Source organism: Capricornis sumatraensis, chromosome 8, assembly GCF_032405125.1.
Source record: "Capricornis sumatraensis isolate serow.1 chromosome 8, serow.2, whole genome shotgun sequence".
Lineage (NCBI taxonomy): Eukaryota > Metazoa > Chordata > Mammalia > Artiodactyla > Bovidae > Capricornis > Capricornis sumatraensis.
This window is the reverse complement of record NC_091076.1, coordinates 78572105-78590847: the sequence shown is the minus strand read 5'-3', so window position 1 is coordinate 78590847 and position 18743 is coordinate 78572105. Positions and strand designations below refer to the sequence as shown.

General features: G+C 53.3%; 1 protein-coding gene across 1 annotated transcript in view; it reads left to right on the top strand.

The window, feature by feature from the left end:
• Positions 1–16981, top strand: part of PIK3R6 (phosphoinositide-3-kinase regulatory subunit 6) — a 46431-nt gene extending 29450 nt beyond the window's left edge. Inside the window, exons 9-20 of the mRNA XM_068977278.1 lie at positions 32–197; positions 2374–2460; positions 3711–4134; positions 4472–4550; positions 5258–5380; positions 7234–7344; positions 9187–9277; positions 9562–9632; positions 10121–10211; positions 10581–10696; positions 15739–15851; positions 16438–16981. Coding sequence (XP_068833379.1) covers positions 32–197; positions 2374–2460; positions 3711–4134; positions 4472–4550; positions 5258–5380; positions 7234–7344; positions 9187–9277; positions 9562–9632; positions 10121–10211; positions 10581–10696; positions 15739–15851; positions 16438–16591 — 1626 coding nt within the window. The 3' untranslated portion in view covers positions 16592–16981. The remainder of the gene's footprint in view (positions 1–31; positions 198–2373; positions 2461–3710; positions 4135–4471; positions 4551–5257; positions 5381–7233; positions 7345–9186; positions 9278–9561; positions 9633–10120; positions 10212–10580; positions 10697–15738; positions 15852–16437) is intronic.
• The last annotated feature ends 1762 nt before the right edge of the window (positions 16982–18743 follow it).

Sequence of the window (18743 nt, the reverse complement as noted above, 5' to 3'; positions counted from 1 at the left end):
AGGCTCAACTTCTGATGCTCCTTCTCGGCAGGCCAGCTCCCGCCCCGCCCTGGAGGGCTATTTCCACGCCGTGGTGACAGCAGTGGAGCAGATGGCCAGAGAGCCCAGCCCTAGCCGAGAGGGCCACCTGGAGAGGCTGGAGGAGATTTACTGCTCGCTGCTGGGGCCGCCGGCGGCCGCCAGGGGGCGCTGCGGCGGTAAGAGGCAGGCGCGGTGAGCTGCGGTTCGGGCACCTGCAGGGGGCGCCAAAGAGCACCTCTAAACCAGCCGGGAGCGGGCCAGCGTGGCTGAAGCAGGGGGTGGGACGCACAGCACCTCCCAGGAGCCCAGGGCCTGAGGATGCTCAAGAACCTGAAGGTCCTGGGTTAATATGAAGGCGGGTAATTTGGTCATGATAACAGCTGACACCTACTGGGCACCTCCCTACACCCCAGTTGCTGTTCTCAGCAGTTTACATGGTGGTTTAGACTCTTTTATGCCGTGTCCGACTCCAGCGACCCCCATGGACTCTAGAATACTGGAGTGGGTTGCCATTTCCTTCTCCAGAGGATCTTCCCCACCTAGGGACTGAACCTGGGTCTTCTGCGTTGCAGGCAGATTCTTTACCGACTTAGCTACAAGGGAAGCCCTTGAAACAGTTCGCATAGATTAAATCAGTTAATCCTCACAGTAAACTGCTTATGAAATAGAAAGCATTATTCCCATTTTACAGATGAGAAAACTGAGTTAGAAAGAGGCTATAAATCTTGCCCAAGGTCACCCACCTCCTAAGTAGCTGAACTGAGATTCAAGCATAGGCTGTCTGGTTCTTAGGTGTGTGGTGCTAGCTGCTCAGTCGTGTCTGACTCTTTGCAACTCCCTGGACTGTGGCCCACCAGGCTCCTCTGTCTGTGAAATTTTCCAGGCTGGAGTACTGAAGTGGGTAGTCATTCCCTTCTCCAGGGGATCTTCATGACCCAGGGATCAAACCCAGGTCCCCTGCATTACAGGGGGATTTTTTCACCATTTGAGCCGCCAGGGAAGCCCGTCAGTATATTACAATAACCAATGTGCTTCCCGTGCAGAGGTCACAGGTTCAGTTCCTGTTCAGGGTACGAAAACCCCACATACCTCTCGGTGCAGCAAAAAAAATAAGTATTCTGTAGTGCTTCTGATTACCACATGGAAATACCTATTCATGAAGCTCCCCATCCACCCAACCCTACCCCCAGTCCCAAAGCTGGGCCAAACCCTGAAGCAAACCTGGCTTTGCTCTTCTTGGGTACCACCTGCTAACTCAGTGGTAACTCTGCATTGGCAGGACAAGACCTGTCTGGACTGTCCCCACCATCTCTGCCATATCCAGACACCTGGTTCCCACCCAGACTTGCCCAGCACATCTTACTGACCAGCCAGCACCCCCGTTGATCCCTTGCTTCTAGGGGGCTGCATGAGACAGTGGTTATGGGCACCACATTATGGATAAAAGCATGGACTCTGAAGCCAGATTGCCTGGATTTAAATTCTGGCTCTGCCCCTTCCTGTCTGACCTCAAGCCAGTTACTTAACCTCTCTGTGCCACTGACTCCCCCTCTGTAGTGAAGATACTATTCCCTGTGACCTTGGGTCACTGCTAGCACCTGGTGAGACAATAAGCGAGGTGAGAACAGTAGTAAGTGTTCCGTGACCGTGGGTTGCTCTCCCCTGAGGAAGCTGCAGCCTTATTCTGGAGGGAGCCGTGCTCTGGGGAAGTTAAACCCTAAGGCTGCCCATTAGGTGTGCCCAGTGTGCAGCCAGTAAGGTCTGGGGAGGGAATGACTCCCAGGGCTGGAGTGTCAGGAAGCTTCTGGATGGAGGAGTGGGGATCAGCTGGCCCTGGTCTCATCCGTGGATGCAGGCTTCCCTCTGCACTTAGTACTTGGCCGTGAGTCTGTAAAATCCCCTACAGGAGCATCTATTGCACCCAAGCTCCTAGAGAAGACCCTGAGAAATCCAAAGGCCTCTCCCCCTGGTCTGCTTGTGGACAGTGGGAAGGGCAGCGTGGTGGCAGCGGGGCTGGGGGTGGGACCGCAGTGGGAGGGGCCAACAGCGGGAGAAAAGGTTGGGAAGGATAAAGTGGACTGGCTTGAGAAGGGTCCTACGGTTCCAGCTAGGAAGTTTGCAGGAAGCAGGAGCCACGAGGCGTGCTTGGGTTGCGAGGGGACCAGGGGTGTTAGCTCTGATGAGCTGATGGAGGCAGAGAGGCAGGGGAGCTCAGCAAGGCCAGACATGGGAGGCAGCGGGTCTCTGCCATTTCCTCTGGGCGCCCTGACAGGGGCTGGGGGCGGGGGCGGGGCAGAGAAGACTCCCACAACCCTCTCCTCCGTGGTCTCCACAGCCTGCTCCCTCCTTCAGGTGACCCCCTCCAGGACCGGGCGCTGAGTGTCCCTCTGCCCAGCCCCCGCATCACCTTCCACCTGTGGACTGACGAGGAGCAGCTCTGTAAGCGCCTTGGACCTCCATGGGGAGCGGGCTGGAAATCATGGGGGATATGCGTGTGTGTCTGTCTGTGCATCTGTGTGTTTATGTGTATGTCTCGGTGTGTGCGCTGGTGTCTTTGTGTGTGTGTGCACTGTGTGTGTGTCTGTCCCTGTGTATATCTGTCATGTGTCTGTGTGCATGTTTATGCCTGTGTGTATCTTTGTGTGTCTGTGTGCCTCTGTGTATGTGTCTGTGTTATCTCTGAGTGTCTGCTTGTGCATCTGTTGTGTGTGCCTGTGTGCATCTTTGTATGTCTGCGTGTGTGTGTCTGTGTTGTCTCCGTGTGTCTATGTATCTGTTGTGTGTGTGTGCGTGTGTGTGCTCCTTGCCCCTTGAGTTGTCTGCAGCATCCGAAAGCATTTCTCTGTGTCAGAGCAGCCCTGTGCATTAGCCTCTGGTCACGTGTGTCCAGAAAGTGCCACACACCATGTTGATGCCAACAGACAGTGCATGCCCTAAGAAGGAGGCAGGCGCCAGAGAAGCTGTGGTTCCCGGAGCAGGAGGGGGCCCACACTTCCCCTCCATGCTGGTGTCGGTCTCCTTCCCCCACAGGCCCTGCTCTTCTCAAGGGAGGGGGAAGTCAGAGGGGTAGGTTGCAGTGGTCAGTGCCAGGCTGGTGAACCAAGTTCCAGGTCCACACACCCTTTCACGTGCTGGGTCACCCTAGATGGGCTCAGTGCCCTCGGACCCTCAGTTTCCTCACGAGCAACAAAATGAAAGGCAATTGGAAAACCCCAGAGGCCTCTCCAGGAGCCTATGCCCTGTTGTCTGTGTTCCGGGGGAAGCTGCCGGGGAGTGGGAGCATGGGAGGGTGCTCGTGAGCCCACGGGGAAGAGGGCTTCAGAGTCCAGAGACAGTGCGTTAGCTGATGTCTTTGCAGCAGGACTTCTCAGAGCCTTTTAAGCTGATGTCTTTGCAACAGGACTTCTCAGAGACCTTTAAGCTGATGTCTTTGCGACAGGACTTCTCAGAGACCTTTAACCTGATGTCTTTGCTCTCGAGCCTTTAAGATGTTTACTTGTGGTATGAGTGTGTGGGGTTCTCAGTCTCTGTTTGCCACATAACCTCTGTTCCTTCTCGAAGCATCTCATGGGGCTTCTGTTCAGCTAACAAGTGTGTGGCAAATATGGAACCACCAGCCTCGTGGGTGAGGCCCAGCCAGCCTGGTGTCCCCTCTCCACCCTGACAGTCCCCTTGGTCTCATGTCCCAGGGAAGGAACTGGTGCTCTTCCTGCGCCCGCTAACCCAGCTGCGCCTCAGTGCAGACTTGGAGGCCTTGGATCTTCAGGGCCTCCTGCCAGACTGGGAGTTGGCCCGGGCATCCATGCTGTCCACCGACAGCGGCATCGAGCGGGACCTTCCTCTGGGGGCCGACGAGCTGCTGACACCTGGCAGCCCCGAGGCAGAGCGAGCCGGGCTGCAGCGCAAGGGGGGCATCAAGAAGCGGGTGTGGCCCGCGGACATCATGATGCCCAGCAGCTGGGATGGGCCCCCGGGGCTGCACCGGAGGACTGGCAGACCCAGCGGGGATGGGGAGCTGCTGCCCGGCATCTCCCGGCTGCACACAGCACGAGTACTGGTGCTGGGGGATGACAGGATGCTGGGGCGCCTGGCCCGGGCCTACTGCAACCTCAGGTAGGGCCCCAGAGGGCGGCTGGGTAAGGTCGGGACACAGGTGGGCCTGGCCTGGGCTGATGAAGAATGGAGAAATGGGCTGGGGGAGGCCGAGACCAGGGTGGAATGGGGGGCGGTGGTACACTGTGTTCCCCCCAAACCCCACACCCAGCCACCATGGAGCACCATGCTCCCTTCTTTACTGCACCCATTCTACAGATGAGAAGGCAGAGGCTCAGAGTGAGCAGGTCAATTGGCCAGAGTCAAAAAGATATTAAGTAACAGAGCCAGGAGGGGGAACCAAGTCTGTGGGAAGCCCAAACCCCCGCTCATGCCTGCGCTCTGCTCCCCCTGCCAGGAAGCGAGAGACCCGGAGGTTTTGCCTCACCCCCCGACTCAGCCTGCAGCTCTACTACATCCCCCTGCTGGCGCCCGAGGTGCTGGACTGGGTGGGGGCGGCTGGGAGAGGGGGAACCTAGGGGAAGGGGTGCCGGGCAGGGTTGGCAGGGTTCGAGGGTGTCAGGAGGAGGAACTGGGGTCAGTCTTCCTTAGGATGCGGAGCTGGGCAAGACCTGGAGGGCTTCGATCACAGAAGCCACAGACATGGGCCCTAGGGGTGGCAGAGATGCCTTTTTACTGTGGCAGCCTGCCCATGACCCCACGACACCATGGCTGATTTCCTTTTGCTTGTCTGATGGAATCAGTGGCAAGCTGATCCTCAAACAGGAAGGCCTCTCTTACACACACACACACACACACACACACACACACACACACACACACACTCCTACCCCTTCCTAGGGGGAGATGAAGCTGCACTGGCAATATTTCATTTCTATCGCCCACTCTACTTCTGACAGGGGATCCTTAAATTCAAGGCACTGCTTGTCTCTCCCCTTTAAGGCTAATGACCGTTTTTCAGAGTCCCTGGCAGGCATCCTCGGGAAGGGGGGTTCCAGCTTCACCTCAAGTATGAGACCCGTCTTCACGTGGTGCAGAAATCTAGGCCCCAAGAGCTTGAATAATTTGACCCATCCCCAAAGCTAGTTTGTCTAGGACCAGTACGTGGGGACCCACCCCCAACCGAGCAGGAAGAAAGTGCCAGAGAGGGCCTGACCTGTCTGCCCTGTCCCCTTGTTCACAGACGTCTGCAGCATCCAGGCGTTCGGAGCTGGGAGAGTTGGCCGCGTTCCTGGGCCGCGTGGACCCGTGGTATGAGAGCATCATCAACACCCTGTGCCCCACCATCCACAAGCTGGCAGAGATGGTAGGGGGGTGAGGGGTAGTGATGGGAGGTGGGGGGCGTTTTCTTGAATTTTGACCTCAAGAGTCAGCCGCAAGGGGCCCCACAAGGGATAAGGCAGAAGAGGGCCCCTAGGGAGCTAGTGGCTATAATTTACTCTGTACCAGGCACCTTCCTGTCTGGACAGTCCCGCTGTGTGGAGAGGACAAGGGAAACATTTTTTATTCTTTATTAAAGTGTGTGGGCCGATGATATGATTCTCATTGGAAACTTGTGAGTTTCCCGGGCTGCTTTGCAACGGTTGCAACAGTTAACGTTCCTGAGCACGGCTCCATGCCAGGCACTGTTCTAAGCACTCCCACCTGCAGCCCTACCAGCCGGGTACGCATGTTTGTCTACTTGCTATAGTCACCACATCCCCATTTTACAGATCAAGCAGCTGAGGCACAAAGAGATTAGGTCTCTTGTCCAGAATAACAGAATGAGTCCCACTTGGAATAAGGCAGCTTCATTCCAAAGCATGTTCTCTGAGCCACAAGCCATCATGCTGTCCCCAGGCCCAGGCGGTGGTGAGGACAGGCAGGGAAGGGGCTCGTCTTTCACTGATTTGAAAGGCCTTCTGCTGTCATATGTGCTGCAGACATTCTTTTCCCACTTTTTTCATTTCAGTCTTATCAGAAGTGGGGTTTGTTTTGACCTACAGAATTTCAAATATGTTTTTCCTTTATGGTTTCTGTCTTTGCAGCCATGCTTTGAAAGACCTTCTCCATTCCAAGATTAAATTCACTGATAATTTACTCTAACACTTTTAGCATCTAATTTTTTACATTTAGATAACCTGTCTGCAATTAACTTCAGTATGTAATTTTATTTTTTCCAAGTGTTTAGATTATTGTTGTAAAGCTATTTATTGGGTATACTATCAGCTTGAAATGCCACTTTTATCATTTATTAAAATTCTTACATATGCTGGAGTTTATTCTTTTTCAGTGATCTATTCATTTCTGTATAAATTTGCACTTTTATATTTTAATATCTGGCATGATACATTTACCTCATTACTCTTCTTCTGCAAAACTTTTCAGACTATGTTTATTTATCTTTCCATATAAGTTTTAGAATTCCATTGTTGAGTTTGTTTGTTTTGGATTTTTCTTTTCTTTTCTTTTGCCATACTGCAAGGCATTGGGATCTTAGTTCCCCAACCAGGAATTGAACCCATGCCCCCAGCAGTGGAAGCACAGAGTCCTAGTCACTAGATAGCCATGGAATGCCTGTCAAGTTTTATTTTTAATCTCGTTGAGATTTTGATTGAATTTTGGAGAATGACCTTCTTTAGCACATTAAGTTACCCTCTGGGGGTGTGGTATAACTCTTCGCTTCTTAAAGTCTTTATTTCCCTCAGGATCCGTGTTCAGTCTTCATTTGTATTATTTTTTTTAGATTCCACATATAAGTAATATCCCATGAAATTTGTCCTTCTCTGTCTGGCATACTTCCTTTAGTATGATAATCTGTAGGTCCATCCATGTTGCTGAACGTGGCATCATTTCATTCTTTTCTGACGCTGATATTCCACTGTATATATGTGACACAGTTTCTTGATCCATTCATCTGTTGATGGACATTTAGGTTGCTTCCATGTCTTAACTATTGTAAATAGTGCTGTTATGAACACTGGGGTGCTGGATGGACCCTTTTGATTAGGGGTAGAAATCAGCCGGCAGGAAAGGCTTGGACAATGCTGAAGAAACAGCGAGGTTAGTGCAAGGCAAGGGGCACGAGGGGGTTTTGGAGTTTCTCTGTAAAGAAAGTGGCAGCTCCCGCAGCAGTGTGGAGGGAGCTGGCTGAAGACAGTCTCCCTCCCTCCCTCACAGCCTCTCTCCCTGGACACATCCCAGACCGTAGACCCCTTCATCCTAGATGCCATCACCTACTATGTTCGCATGGGCACCCAGCCTGTCTATTTCCAGATCTACACGGTCAAGGTAAGCTTCCCACCTGGGGCTCCAATGAGACCATGGCAGCCTGTTGGACTCCAGGACCCCACAACCTAAATACCCTGGCTCCGGGGAACCAGGGGACCAGGATGCAAGTCATAAACTCATCCAGACATTCTTTTTTTTTCCCCTATATTTATTTATTTTATTTCCTTCGCCATATCAGGTCTTCCTTGCTGTACACAGGACCTTTCGTTGTGGTTCACAGACCCTCTAAGTTTTGGCCCATGGGCTTAGTTGCTCCTCGGCATGTGGGATCTTAGTTCCCCAATCAGGGATCAAACCCATGTCCTCTGCATTGCGAGGTGGGTTCTTAACCACTGGACCGCCAGAGAAGTCTCCCATCCAGACTTTATCTTCTTCCTCTCCGGATAAGTAAGATAATCATTAACTTCTAACACCTCAAGTTCAAGCAGAAGCAGACTTCACGCGGAAGGACTCTCTGTCCTTACATCCTCCCCATCATCCTTGCCAACCTCACCTCTTGCAGCAACTGCCCTCACCTCTGCTCTGCTCACCCCATTACACGATCAAGTGCTTCTCCTGGGTGCTCCTGCGATGCTCCGGGCCACGCTCTGGCACCTCCCTTTGTCATGTACCTGCAGACACCAGTGTGCCGCCCCACCAAGACTCTGAGTCCCCTGAGATGCGACTATACTTTGTTCATCTTGAGCCTCCTGCTAGCAGCACAGTAAACTCTGTGTGTGTGTGTGTGTGTGTGTGTGTGTGTGTGTGTGTGTGTGTGTATCAGAGGATGGGTCAGTGTGGGACTGGCTGTGTGCAGTGGGTATAGAGTTAGGGGCAGTGTGAGGTAGTGAGAAGTTCATGGTTCGCCTCCTGGTCCCTCTGCATGCTCGCTGTATGATCACAGCTCCCTTCACCTCCCTCACATTGATTCTCCCCACCTTTTTTTTTTTTAATATTTATTTTAATTTATTGACTGCATTGGCTTGTGGCACATGGGCTCTCCTCTTGCACCTCCAGAGCATGCAGGCTTAGTTACTATGAGGCATGTGGGATCTTAGTTCCCTGACCAGGAATTGAACTCATGTCCCCTGCACTGCAAGGTGGACTCTTAACCCCTGGACCACCAGGGAAGTCCCCCTCCCCACCTTTTGAAAAAATGACTTTATGTACTCATTTATAGGCTGTGCTGGGTCTCTCAGCTGTGCTGGCTTTTCCTGAGCTGCAGTGATCTCGAGCTGCAGTTTGCAGGCACCTCACCGCGGTGGCTTCCCTTTTGCAGAGCACCGGCTCTCGGGCGCATGGGCTCACTAGTGATGGCTCGAGGGCTCCAGAGCTCAGGCTCAGTAGCTGTGGCACACAGGCTTAGTGGCTCTGTGGCATGTGGGATCTTCCCAGACCAGGGATCGAACCCATGTCTTCGGCATTGGCAGGGAAATTCTTTACCACTGAGCCACCAGGGAAGCCCCATTTCCCCCATTTATAAAATGGGAAAAGTAATCTTCATCACAGGGTTTTTGTGAGCACTCAAATGAGTAGAAAAATATATTAAACGATTGATGGGGGAAGATGACGGCAAGGCGGTCGGCACATGGAAGATTGTAGGACAGTGGTGGGAAGTTCAAAATCCCACATCCCGGGACTTCCCTGCTGGTCCAGTGGCTAAGACTCCACTCAGGGGGCCTGAGTTCGATCCCTGGTCAGTGAACTAGATCCCACATGCTGCAACTAAGACCCAGTGCAGCCAAATAAGTAATAAATAAGTAAATATTTTAAAAACATCCTGGGCTGTGGGGGTTACTGGGAGCTGCCCCTGGCAGGGACAACATTCCCCCAGCCTCCCTGCCCCCTGCAACCTCCCTCCAGATCTTCTCTGGTGACCTGAGCCAAGACCCTGCTGAGGACATTTTCCTCACCGAGCTCAAGGTCAAGATCCAAGACTCCAAGTTCCCCAAAGGTGAGCATCTGTCTCCCCTTTCCCAAAGCTCAGCCGACTCAGCTTCCTCAAGGCCCACTTCCAGAAAGTCCTCCCACCTCTCACAGCCCCATCCCACCCCTTCCTTCCCACCTCTGCTGAATACCAGAGTGCCCTGTCCCGTGCAGGCTCGCCCAGCCCTAAGGGCAGCCTGGTCCCCCCTGAGATGCAGCCTTTCTGCTCTGGAACAGATGCAGCTTCACCTGGGCCTTGATGAGGGAGGGATAGGGCCTCCCACCTTCATTCAGCCTCTTCTCTTCCCACAGATAGTTTTTCACCCCGGAGGAGAGGCGTGGCTGAGGGTCCAGGGGCTGAGCTCTCCATCTGCTACCAGAAGGTCAGTGGGCGTGGCGCCGTCAGGAGGTGGCCAGAGGTACCACTGGAGGGAGGCAGGTGTCAGGAACATGGTGGGGGAGAGCGGGGAGCAGACAGAGGGACCTTCTGACCTTCCTTTGACACAGCCCCCAGTTTCCCGACCTCCAGAGCATTTTGCAGGGATGGGTGGGTTATGACTGGCCTTCCACATGGACAAGGAGGCCATCTGATGTAAGGAACAGGGCGCTGTCCCTTTGTTCAAAAATACCTTCCTCCCTAGCTGACCAGATGCATTGGAGCACAGTCCTCAGTCTAGAGGGAGGAACGTGCCCCCAGGATTGAGTGCTCTGAGCCTTCGTCCTCTGGTTCCTTACTGGACGTTAGCTTAACTGGTGCTCAGGGCAGTGGCAGGAAGCAGAGAAGGAGGGGTGGGGAGACAAGCAGACTGTTGATGTGGGGATGTGCGCCCTGTCCTGAGGACCCCTTCTGTCCCTGCGTCCCCCTCCCCAGGCCCTGCTCAGCCACCGGAACCAGGAGGTCACCGTCTCCCTGCGGGCCACTGGGCTGGTCCTGAAGACCCTTCCAGCCAGTGACACTGAAGGTGAGGAGCTGGGCAAGCAGCGAAGCTGGGGCGGGAGGAGGAGAGAGGGTGGAGGGCCAGAGATGGAGGGAGCAGGGGAAGGCAGCCTCCTTCCCCGTCCCTGGGACAGCAGGAAGATGGTCCAGCTCCCACTCATGCCGGGCCCAGGGCTGGGCACCAGGCTGCCTGGCGAGGCCCAGCCTGGCCCTCAGGTGGGTCATCATCAAGCTGCCCAGGGTGACGCTCCCCTGCATGAGCGGGTACGGGAAGGGGTTAAAACGGGAAGGGGCGGTGGTCACGGTGGGTTCGTGTCCTTCTTAGGCCATGGCATCTCCAGCTGCCCTCCTTCCCTGGAGGCCCATTCACAGCCCTGCATCTCACCCTTCCCAGTTTCAGGGCCCATCTACTGTACCCCCACTGCTGCGCCCGACACAGACCACACGTGCCTGAGAGTTAGTGTGACAGAGATTGTGAAGACCTCCAACTTGGCAGGAAGGTCCTTCTCTGTAAGTCCTGGGGAGGACGGGAACCGGGGATATTCACACAGGGTAGGGTGAATCAGAGAAGAGAGCCTGGGGAGGGTGTGCAGAGAAGAGGGAGTGAACCCCGAGCCTTTGTGAGCCCCTGCTGTTGGAACCAGTCTTCCTGTTGGGAAGATTCTGATTTCCAGTCTGTTTGAAATATTGAGCACCCACTGGCCCTCTTCCAGGGCCCTGGACCTCAGACGCACACAGATAACTACAAAATGCACCCGAGTCCTGTATCCCCTGCTCACAGCAGCCAAAACAGCAATGGCCCAGCCTTTGTGTTTGTTTGTTTTTGGCTGCACTGGGTCTTCATTGCTGTGCTTGGGCTTTCTCTAGTTGCAGTGAGCAGGGGCTATTCTTCCTTGTGGTGCTTGGGCTTCTCGCTGTAGCGGCTTCTCTTGTCACAGAGCACAGGATCTAGGGCACGTGGGCTCAGTAACTGTGACCCACGGGCTTCGTTGCTCCGTGGCATGTGAAATCCTCCCGGACCAGGGATCAAACCTGTGTCCCCTGCATTGGCTGAGGGATTCTTAGCGACTGTAGCATCTGAGAAGTCCCAGCAATGGCCCCAGCCTTTGACCAAATAAAACCAGCCCATGGCCCTGCCACTGCCCTTTGCCCTTTGCTCTTATTGATACTCATAGAGATACAGACATAGGACCTGCCCATTTTCTCCCTATCTGATGGCCACTCTGGATGTCACTGCCCTAGTCAGTTGGGCTTGGAGTGCATGATTACACCTGAACCATGTTGTCAGAAAGCCTGGACTCCCCCCTCACCCAGGCAGATGCTCCCTTTAGGTCAAGCTGCCTAGGAGGTCTGATGCCCAAGTGTCTTGAGTGCTTCTGTGACATCCTGCATCCCTGCAGGTCAGGATATCTTATCACTTCCCACTTCATCCTAGCCCTGGGCATTACTCGACCCTTTCCTCTGGACTCTTTTTCCTAAATCAGCTCCTTAAATAGACAGTGTTCTCCACGTTAGTCCATGACCCACTTCTTTTCTTAGCTCCTGGGCTATCAAAGCTATGTCTGTGGCTTTAGTCCAAGTTGTTCAGGGCACCCACATCTTTATCTCCTGCTCTGACATTCACCTCTGAGTGTCTGACCCCTAAGTTAGCATGAGCTGGGTGTCCCACAACACCCCAAACTCAAGATATTCAAAACCAAAGCCAGAGCTTTCCAGTAGTGGAGTTCTCTAGAGCCAGACTGCCTAGACTCAGATCTTAGGGCTCTCATTTACCAGCTATATGACTCTAGGGAAGTATCTCCAGTTTTCTGTGCCTCAGTCTCACTGTCTAGAAAATGGGGATGATAATGGTAGCTACTTTGTCCTGTTGTTGTGAGGATTGAATGATGGTGACATGTAAAGGTTCCAGGAGAGCACTTGTCCAAGGCAGAGCTATATATGTGGTACAGTATTATTTAGTTGCTCAGTCGTGTCGGACTCATTGCAGTCCCATGGACTCTGGCCTGCCAGGCTCCTCTGACCATGGGATTTCCCAGGCAAGAATACTTGAGTGGGTTGCCATTTCCTCCTCCAGGGGATCTTCTCGACCCAGGGATCAAACCAGTGTCTCTTACATCTCCTGCATTGGCAGGTGGATTCTTTACCACTGAGCCATCTGGGAGGTCCCATATATGTGTTAGCAGCTGTTGTTATTTCATGCCCTCCTCCGCTGTGTCCATCTCCTGTCCAGTGAGGCCATCCTTAACCAGTCACCTTTCCCAGAAACCTGGGAGTCAGCTCAGATGCCTTCTCTTCCTTACTTCCCTTTGTTTGCTGGTGTTCCCTCTCAAATGCTCTCATGCCCTTCCCTTCTTCTCCATCCTCCTTTTGGTCCAGCAAGGCTGACCAGCTGTCCCAGTTTGCTGGGACTGGAGAGTTTCCTAGGATTTGGTGCTAAAATTAGCGAAAATTCTAGGCAAATTTTTCATTCTTAGGCCAGATTTTTCATCCACCTCCTTCTGGACAAACTCAACAGCCCCCCAGTCACACCAGTGCTCCTTCACTCCACCCTCCACACTTCTGCCCGTGTGATCTTTCTAAAACAGACACATCACTCCGTGCTTAAAACCCCTTGATCATCTTCCTCTCTGCAGGCAGAAGGGTGGAAGAACTTCAGTGTTGCATAGCTTGGTTCCTCTTCCTCTCCATTTGCAACCCCAGCCAGCCCTGCACGCCCTTGACACTGGGTTATCTGTGATACCAAACCTAACCTGGGTCCTCTCGCCCAGGTGCAGTAAAGCCAGTCTCCTGACACTGGGTTGTGGTGAAGAGCAGTGTAGCTTTTGTTGCAGGTGCCAAACAAGGAGTCCAGGGCAGCTGATGCTCAAAACCACTGACCTCCCCAAGGAGTTTCAGCAAAGCACTTTTAAAAGCCAGATGAGGGAGGCGCATCCTAGGGTATGTGATCAGCTGGTATACAATTCTATTATTGGTTGATGGCAAGGGAACGGAGTGATGTCATAGGCATTAACACCATCAGTCATTAGGTGCCAGTGGGTCTGGGGGCTACGTGCTCATGATTATGTAATTAATAATTATCATGTAGTTAATTTCTTCCATTGGTGGTGGTTTTAACATCTGTAATAAAACAACTCAGGAAATGTGCATCAGACACTGTGATCTAGGTACTTCAGAGAGAAGCTGAAGCAGAGGATATGGGGGAGGGGCCTGTTCCCGGGAAGGCCCCATAGCACCCTGCTCAGTTACATTTGGAAGTGTGCTGGCCATCCTTCCTCTGTGCCTCACTTGGCCTGAAACCCCGTTCCTCCTTTTCTCTTCCCTGTCCTCCTTTAATAACCTCTTTCTCTTTCAAGATTAAACTAAGGTGTCATCTCCCCCAGGAGGCCCTTCCCTGCACATCCTCCACCCCTCTCCCCGGAGAGCTACGTCCCCATGTCTGTGCCCACTGCCACCCTCCCCCCCACAAACCCTGGGGACATGGCCATGGCAGCATTTGCAAAACTATCAGTGATGTGATCTCCAGGCCTCTGTAGGGCTCAGGCCCTTCTCCACCCTCCCATCATTCAGTGTGGGAACGGCTCACAGCAGGAGCTCTCCAGATGTCTCCTGATCCAGCCTCCACCTCTGCAGGATCTCACCCCTAACTAGAGCTCCCTTTTTCTGGGGCAGCCTCTGCCCCGGAGGAGCCCTCTACAGGCTGAGAGCTCTGGACTGAGCTGAGATCTCCAGACAGGATGCTCTGTGTTTGAGCTTCGAGCTCCAGGGTGGACCTATTTCCTTTTCATGTATTTCCTCTTTCAAAGTCAGTTCCTTACAACGGTTTCTATTTTGAATGACCTCTTTAAATAACCTGGTTGTGGGACTTTTGAAAATGTAAACACCCCAGTGAGTTCCCTTTCATCTACAAGGTAGTTGCTAATAGTAACATATTTTTGCTCTCAATAGGTGAGAAAGAAAAAGCACAGAGAGATTAAGAATCATGTCCAAGGTCACACAACTAAGAAGTGGCAGAGCCAGGATAGGAACCCGGGTGCTCTGGGTGTGTAGTCTCTGACTCTCTTCCTGGGAGATTCTTGCACGCCCTGCCCAGAGACTTCTGGCAGCCAACCCTCCCCGTCCACAAAAGTCCGGCAGAAATGCCCGGATGAGCTTGACCTCCCCAGGTTTAGTCTCTGTTTGCATGCATACATGCCCAGTCATGTCTGACTCTTTGCAACCCTATGGACTGTAGCCCCCCAGGCTCCTCTCTCCTTGGGATTTTCCAGGCAAGAATACTGGAGTGGGTTGCCATTTCCTCCTCCAGGGGATCTTCCCGACCCCAGGATTGAACTTGCATCTCCGTCATCTCCTGCACTGGCAGGCAGATTCTTACCACTAGGCCACCTGGGAAGCCCTTCGGTGCTGTTGTGAAAGTGAAGCTTGCTCCGTCGTGTCGGACTCTTTGTGACCCCATGGACTATACAGTCCCTGGAGTTCTCCAGGCCAGAATACTGGAGTGGGTAGCCTTTGCCCTTCTCCAGGGGATCTTCCCAACCCAGGAATCGAACCAGGGTCTCCTGCATTGCAGGTAGATTCTTTACCAACTGAGCTATCAGGGAAGCAGTTCCCTGCAATTTGACAGCAGGAGGACGGATCAGCCCTGCCTACAGTGGTGACCTTATGAAAAATGCCCAGGCCTTGGTTGGACTCCAGACCGCTCAGATCAGAATCTTTAATTTTATGTTTGGGAAAGGCAGTTCTGTGCTTGCAAGAGGTGGAGACTAAGGCTCTAGAAACTAGTGTTCCATGGTGGTGGATCACCCAAAGCTGCTGTCCACATGTGGAAGTGGCCAGTGACCAGAAAGGCCCTCAGAGCCCCGTCTGGAACCCAAGATGCTCCACCTTCTCTGAGAAGGGGAGGGGCCTCTCAGGAGCAGCAACCCCCTGCCCCACCTCCATGCTCCCCAGGTCACAGGTTGGAGGGCTGCCTCAGGGCTGTTTTCCTTTGGTCCTGGGTGCATTTTTGAAGAAGCCACAGGGCTTTGGGTTTCGATGGCAGGGTTTCCTCCACCCCTACCCGGGTTTCCCAAGCAGAGGATGGATCCCTCCTGCCTGTCACTGGTCCCCTGGAACAAACTGATACAGTCCTGGTCTCACTCACAGGGGAAAGTTGCCACTTTCTAGACCTTCTGTCTCTGCCCCAGGGAAATGATCTTGTATGCAGTCCAACTAATAACTGGGGTCAGGGCTTATAAAAACCTGGAAGTATCCCCCAATTCCACACATAACACGCCTGTCATATAGGAGGTGCTCAGGTCACTGGAGCACCTGGAGGGTCCAGCCGCAGCATCCCAAGTTGTTTTTTAAATTAAGAACAACAGGTTGGAAAAAAGAACTGCACAAATGATGGGCAAGTCAAGGGCCAGGGCAGGCTAGAAGCACTTCCTGCGGGGCTGTCACTGCTCAAGAGTCACTTGTAGAAAGAGAGGCGGGGGCCCCCATGAACAGGGCAGGAGGTGTTGGCTGGGCCATCTGTTACCAAGGTGACACTCCCTGAGCTGTTTCTGTTGCAGGTGGTGACAAACACCTTCCGGACAACCAACATCCAGATCCAGAGCCAGGACCGGAGGCTGCTGACCCTGTCACTGGACAAGGACAGCTGCCGCACATACAGGGATGTGGTCAGGTGAGGCTGGGCTCCATGGCAGCCAGCCCCTCCCCCTCCTGCCTCGAGCCCTGAACACCTTGAAGGGGGTTTGGATCCTGTGCCAGGCAGCTGTCCCGGATGGGTATGGACTCAGGTGATGACTTAAATCCAGGCAAAAGAGCACTTGAGTGGCTGAAGGTGGGCAGCAGCTGAGATTACACTATTCCAAATCTGTTCTACAGACGCTCAGCCTGCAGTCCTTGACCCATCCCTGAGGCTGGCACTGCGCCCCACTCCCCTACAAATACACACACACATACACAGGCTGCGCCTTCTGAGGCAGCTATGCTGCAGTTAATGTGACACTTACTGGGGTCACCTGGGAGATGTATTTGGATCAGGCAGGCACACAGAGTGACCCACCTGAGCACATCCTCTGCCTGTGTTCACCCCAGCATGCTCTTTCTCATTTTGACTCTTCCTCAGCTCTCATCGGCCCCTCCCCCTTATCTATACCAGACAATAAAGGGTATATTTTAAAGGTATATTGTCTATACCTTTAAAATGCCCAGACAGATCTGACCCCTGAGATGGGTCTCCTGAGCTGGCCTCTCTCTGCCCATAGGTTTGAGGTTGCTCCCTGTCCAGAGCCGTGTTCCAGGACCCAGCAATCCAAGGTGCTGGGGCTCAGCTCCCACCAGCAGGAGGTGGAAAGGAACAAAGCCAAGGCTAAGCCTCTTCTGATACCCATCAACACGTTCTCTGGCATCGTCCAGTGAACCCGAAGGGGAGTCCGAGAGTGGCGGGCTTGAGAGAAAGGATACACCACCCGTCCCTGCCCCAGTGGCTAGAACAAGGTTCCCTGGGGCGGCTTCCAGCCACATCTAGAAGCCGGCAAGTGCAACGGAGCCCAGGACAGGGGTGATAGAGCAGCCCCCACACAAAGGCCCAAGGAGGCCGTGACCAAGCTGTGCACACAGAACCCAGCTCCTCAAGCCTGCGTCCACTCCTGCATGAATTTCCAGTTCCTGCCTCTCCCACTATCTTCTCCCACTCAGGCTGAAACCAAGATGAGAGCTGCGGTCTGGGCCAGGGCCCAGCAGCCTGGGGAAAATAGGAAGCAAGCAGTGGCAGCCACAACCCTCCCTTCCCGCCCAGGCTGTTCCCCTCAGCCTTGCCACCACTCCCAGGCGGGCGTCTCTCCCAGGTGAGACGACATGTTAGATTCAGTAAATGCACACTAAAGTCTCTCTGCTTTCATCTGATATCCAGCAATGCTTGTATGTTATTTCATTTAAATTTTTTCTTTTGGGCCACCCTGCATGACTGGCTTCCCTGGTGGCTCAGACGGTAAAGCGTCTGCCTGCAATACGGGAGACCCGGTTTCGATTCCTGGATTGGGAAGATCCCCTGGAGAAGGAAATGGCAATCCACTCCAGCACTCTTGCCTGGAAAATTCCACGGACTGAGGAGCCTGGTAGGCTACAGTCCATGGGGTCGCAAAGAGTCAGACACGACTGAGCGACTTCACTTTCACCCTGCATGACACGTGGGATCTTAGTTCACCGAGCAGGAATTGAACCTGCACCCCCTGTAGAGGAAGCACAATCTTAACCACTGGACCACCAGGGAATTCTCAATATGTGTATTTTAACAGACAGCGGAGGCACGACTTAGTCTAACCTGATGAGTCCGTTTAGCTAGGTGAGAGCTTGGTGAAACGTTCACTGGTGTGTTCTGTCCACCTGCCCAGCTCCCTCCTCATTCATGTTCACTGAGGGCCTCCTGACCAGCACTATTGCCAAAGTGGAGGTGGGAATGCAAGTTCGTTTCAGAGGAGCCAGAGATTAAAGACATCAGATTTCTTGGCTTTGAGTTCAACAGCGTATGTCTAGATGTTAAGTTCATACCTATCACCTGGGCATGGTGACTCTGGGATGGAAGAGTCCCTTCCAAGTTTGGGACCGAAGAGTAGAGAAGTAGGCACTTCTCTTGTGGCCTTAGTGCCCCAGGAGTGGGGGCCAAGTCTGAGCACATTCTCAAAGCCTAAGGAGATGGTGTAAGAGGGGCTGCCTGGGGTGGTCAGGCAGAGGGGCCCAAGAGTAGCCTTAAAGAGAGCCCCTGTGCCTCTGTGGGCATGGGGAGCCGGTAAGGTTTTTCCCAGATAGCTGAATGCAGACAAGCCCAAGGGGTCTCACTGTGAAAGGGAAGAGGTGCAGCCGTGAGGTGGCAGCAGGGACCCTAGGATATGGACTGTGGATATCTTGATGGACACCACGTGGCGAAGGCTCTGCTGCTCATTGGCTGCTGCTGCTGCTGCTGCTAAGTCGCTTCAGTCGTGTCCGACTCTGTGCGACCCCAGAGACGGCAGCCCACCAGGCTCCCCCATCCCTGGGATTCTCCAGGCAAGAGTACTGGAGTGGGTTGCCATTTCCTTCTCCAATGCATGAAAGTGAAAAGTGAAAGCGAAGTGGCTCAGTCGTGTCCGACTCCTAGCAACCCCATGGACTGCAGCCTACCAGGCTCCTCCATCCATGGGATTTTCCAGGCAAGAGTACTGGAGTGGGGTGCCATTGCCTTCTCTGGCTGCTCATTGGCAGTCGACCCTAAACAGGTAAGATGGAGAGGTCAGTGAATGTGCGGTCCTCCACTGAAGCTCTCCCGTGAGGAGCCCAGGGAAGAGGGGGGAACTAGGAACAGCCCTGAATGTGACTAAGGTGACTTTAAACTGGAAATGACTGGCATCACTGAACATGGCTAGATTTTTTTTTTTCCTGTCATTGGGGTGATGTTAATTGATTCATACCAATTTGCACAACAAGTACTAGATTCTTGAACTAAATGTTTGCAGGATTTACTCAGAGTTAGGGAGGGCTCTGAGCCTTCCCTCAACAATTTCCCCACCAGTTTACAAAGAAAGCACGTCGTAGA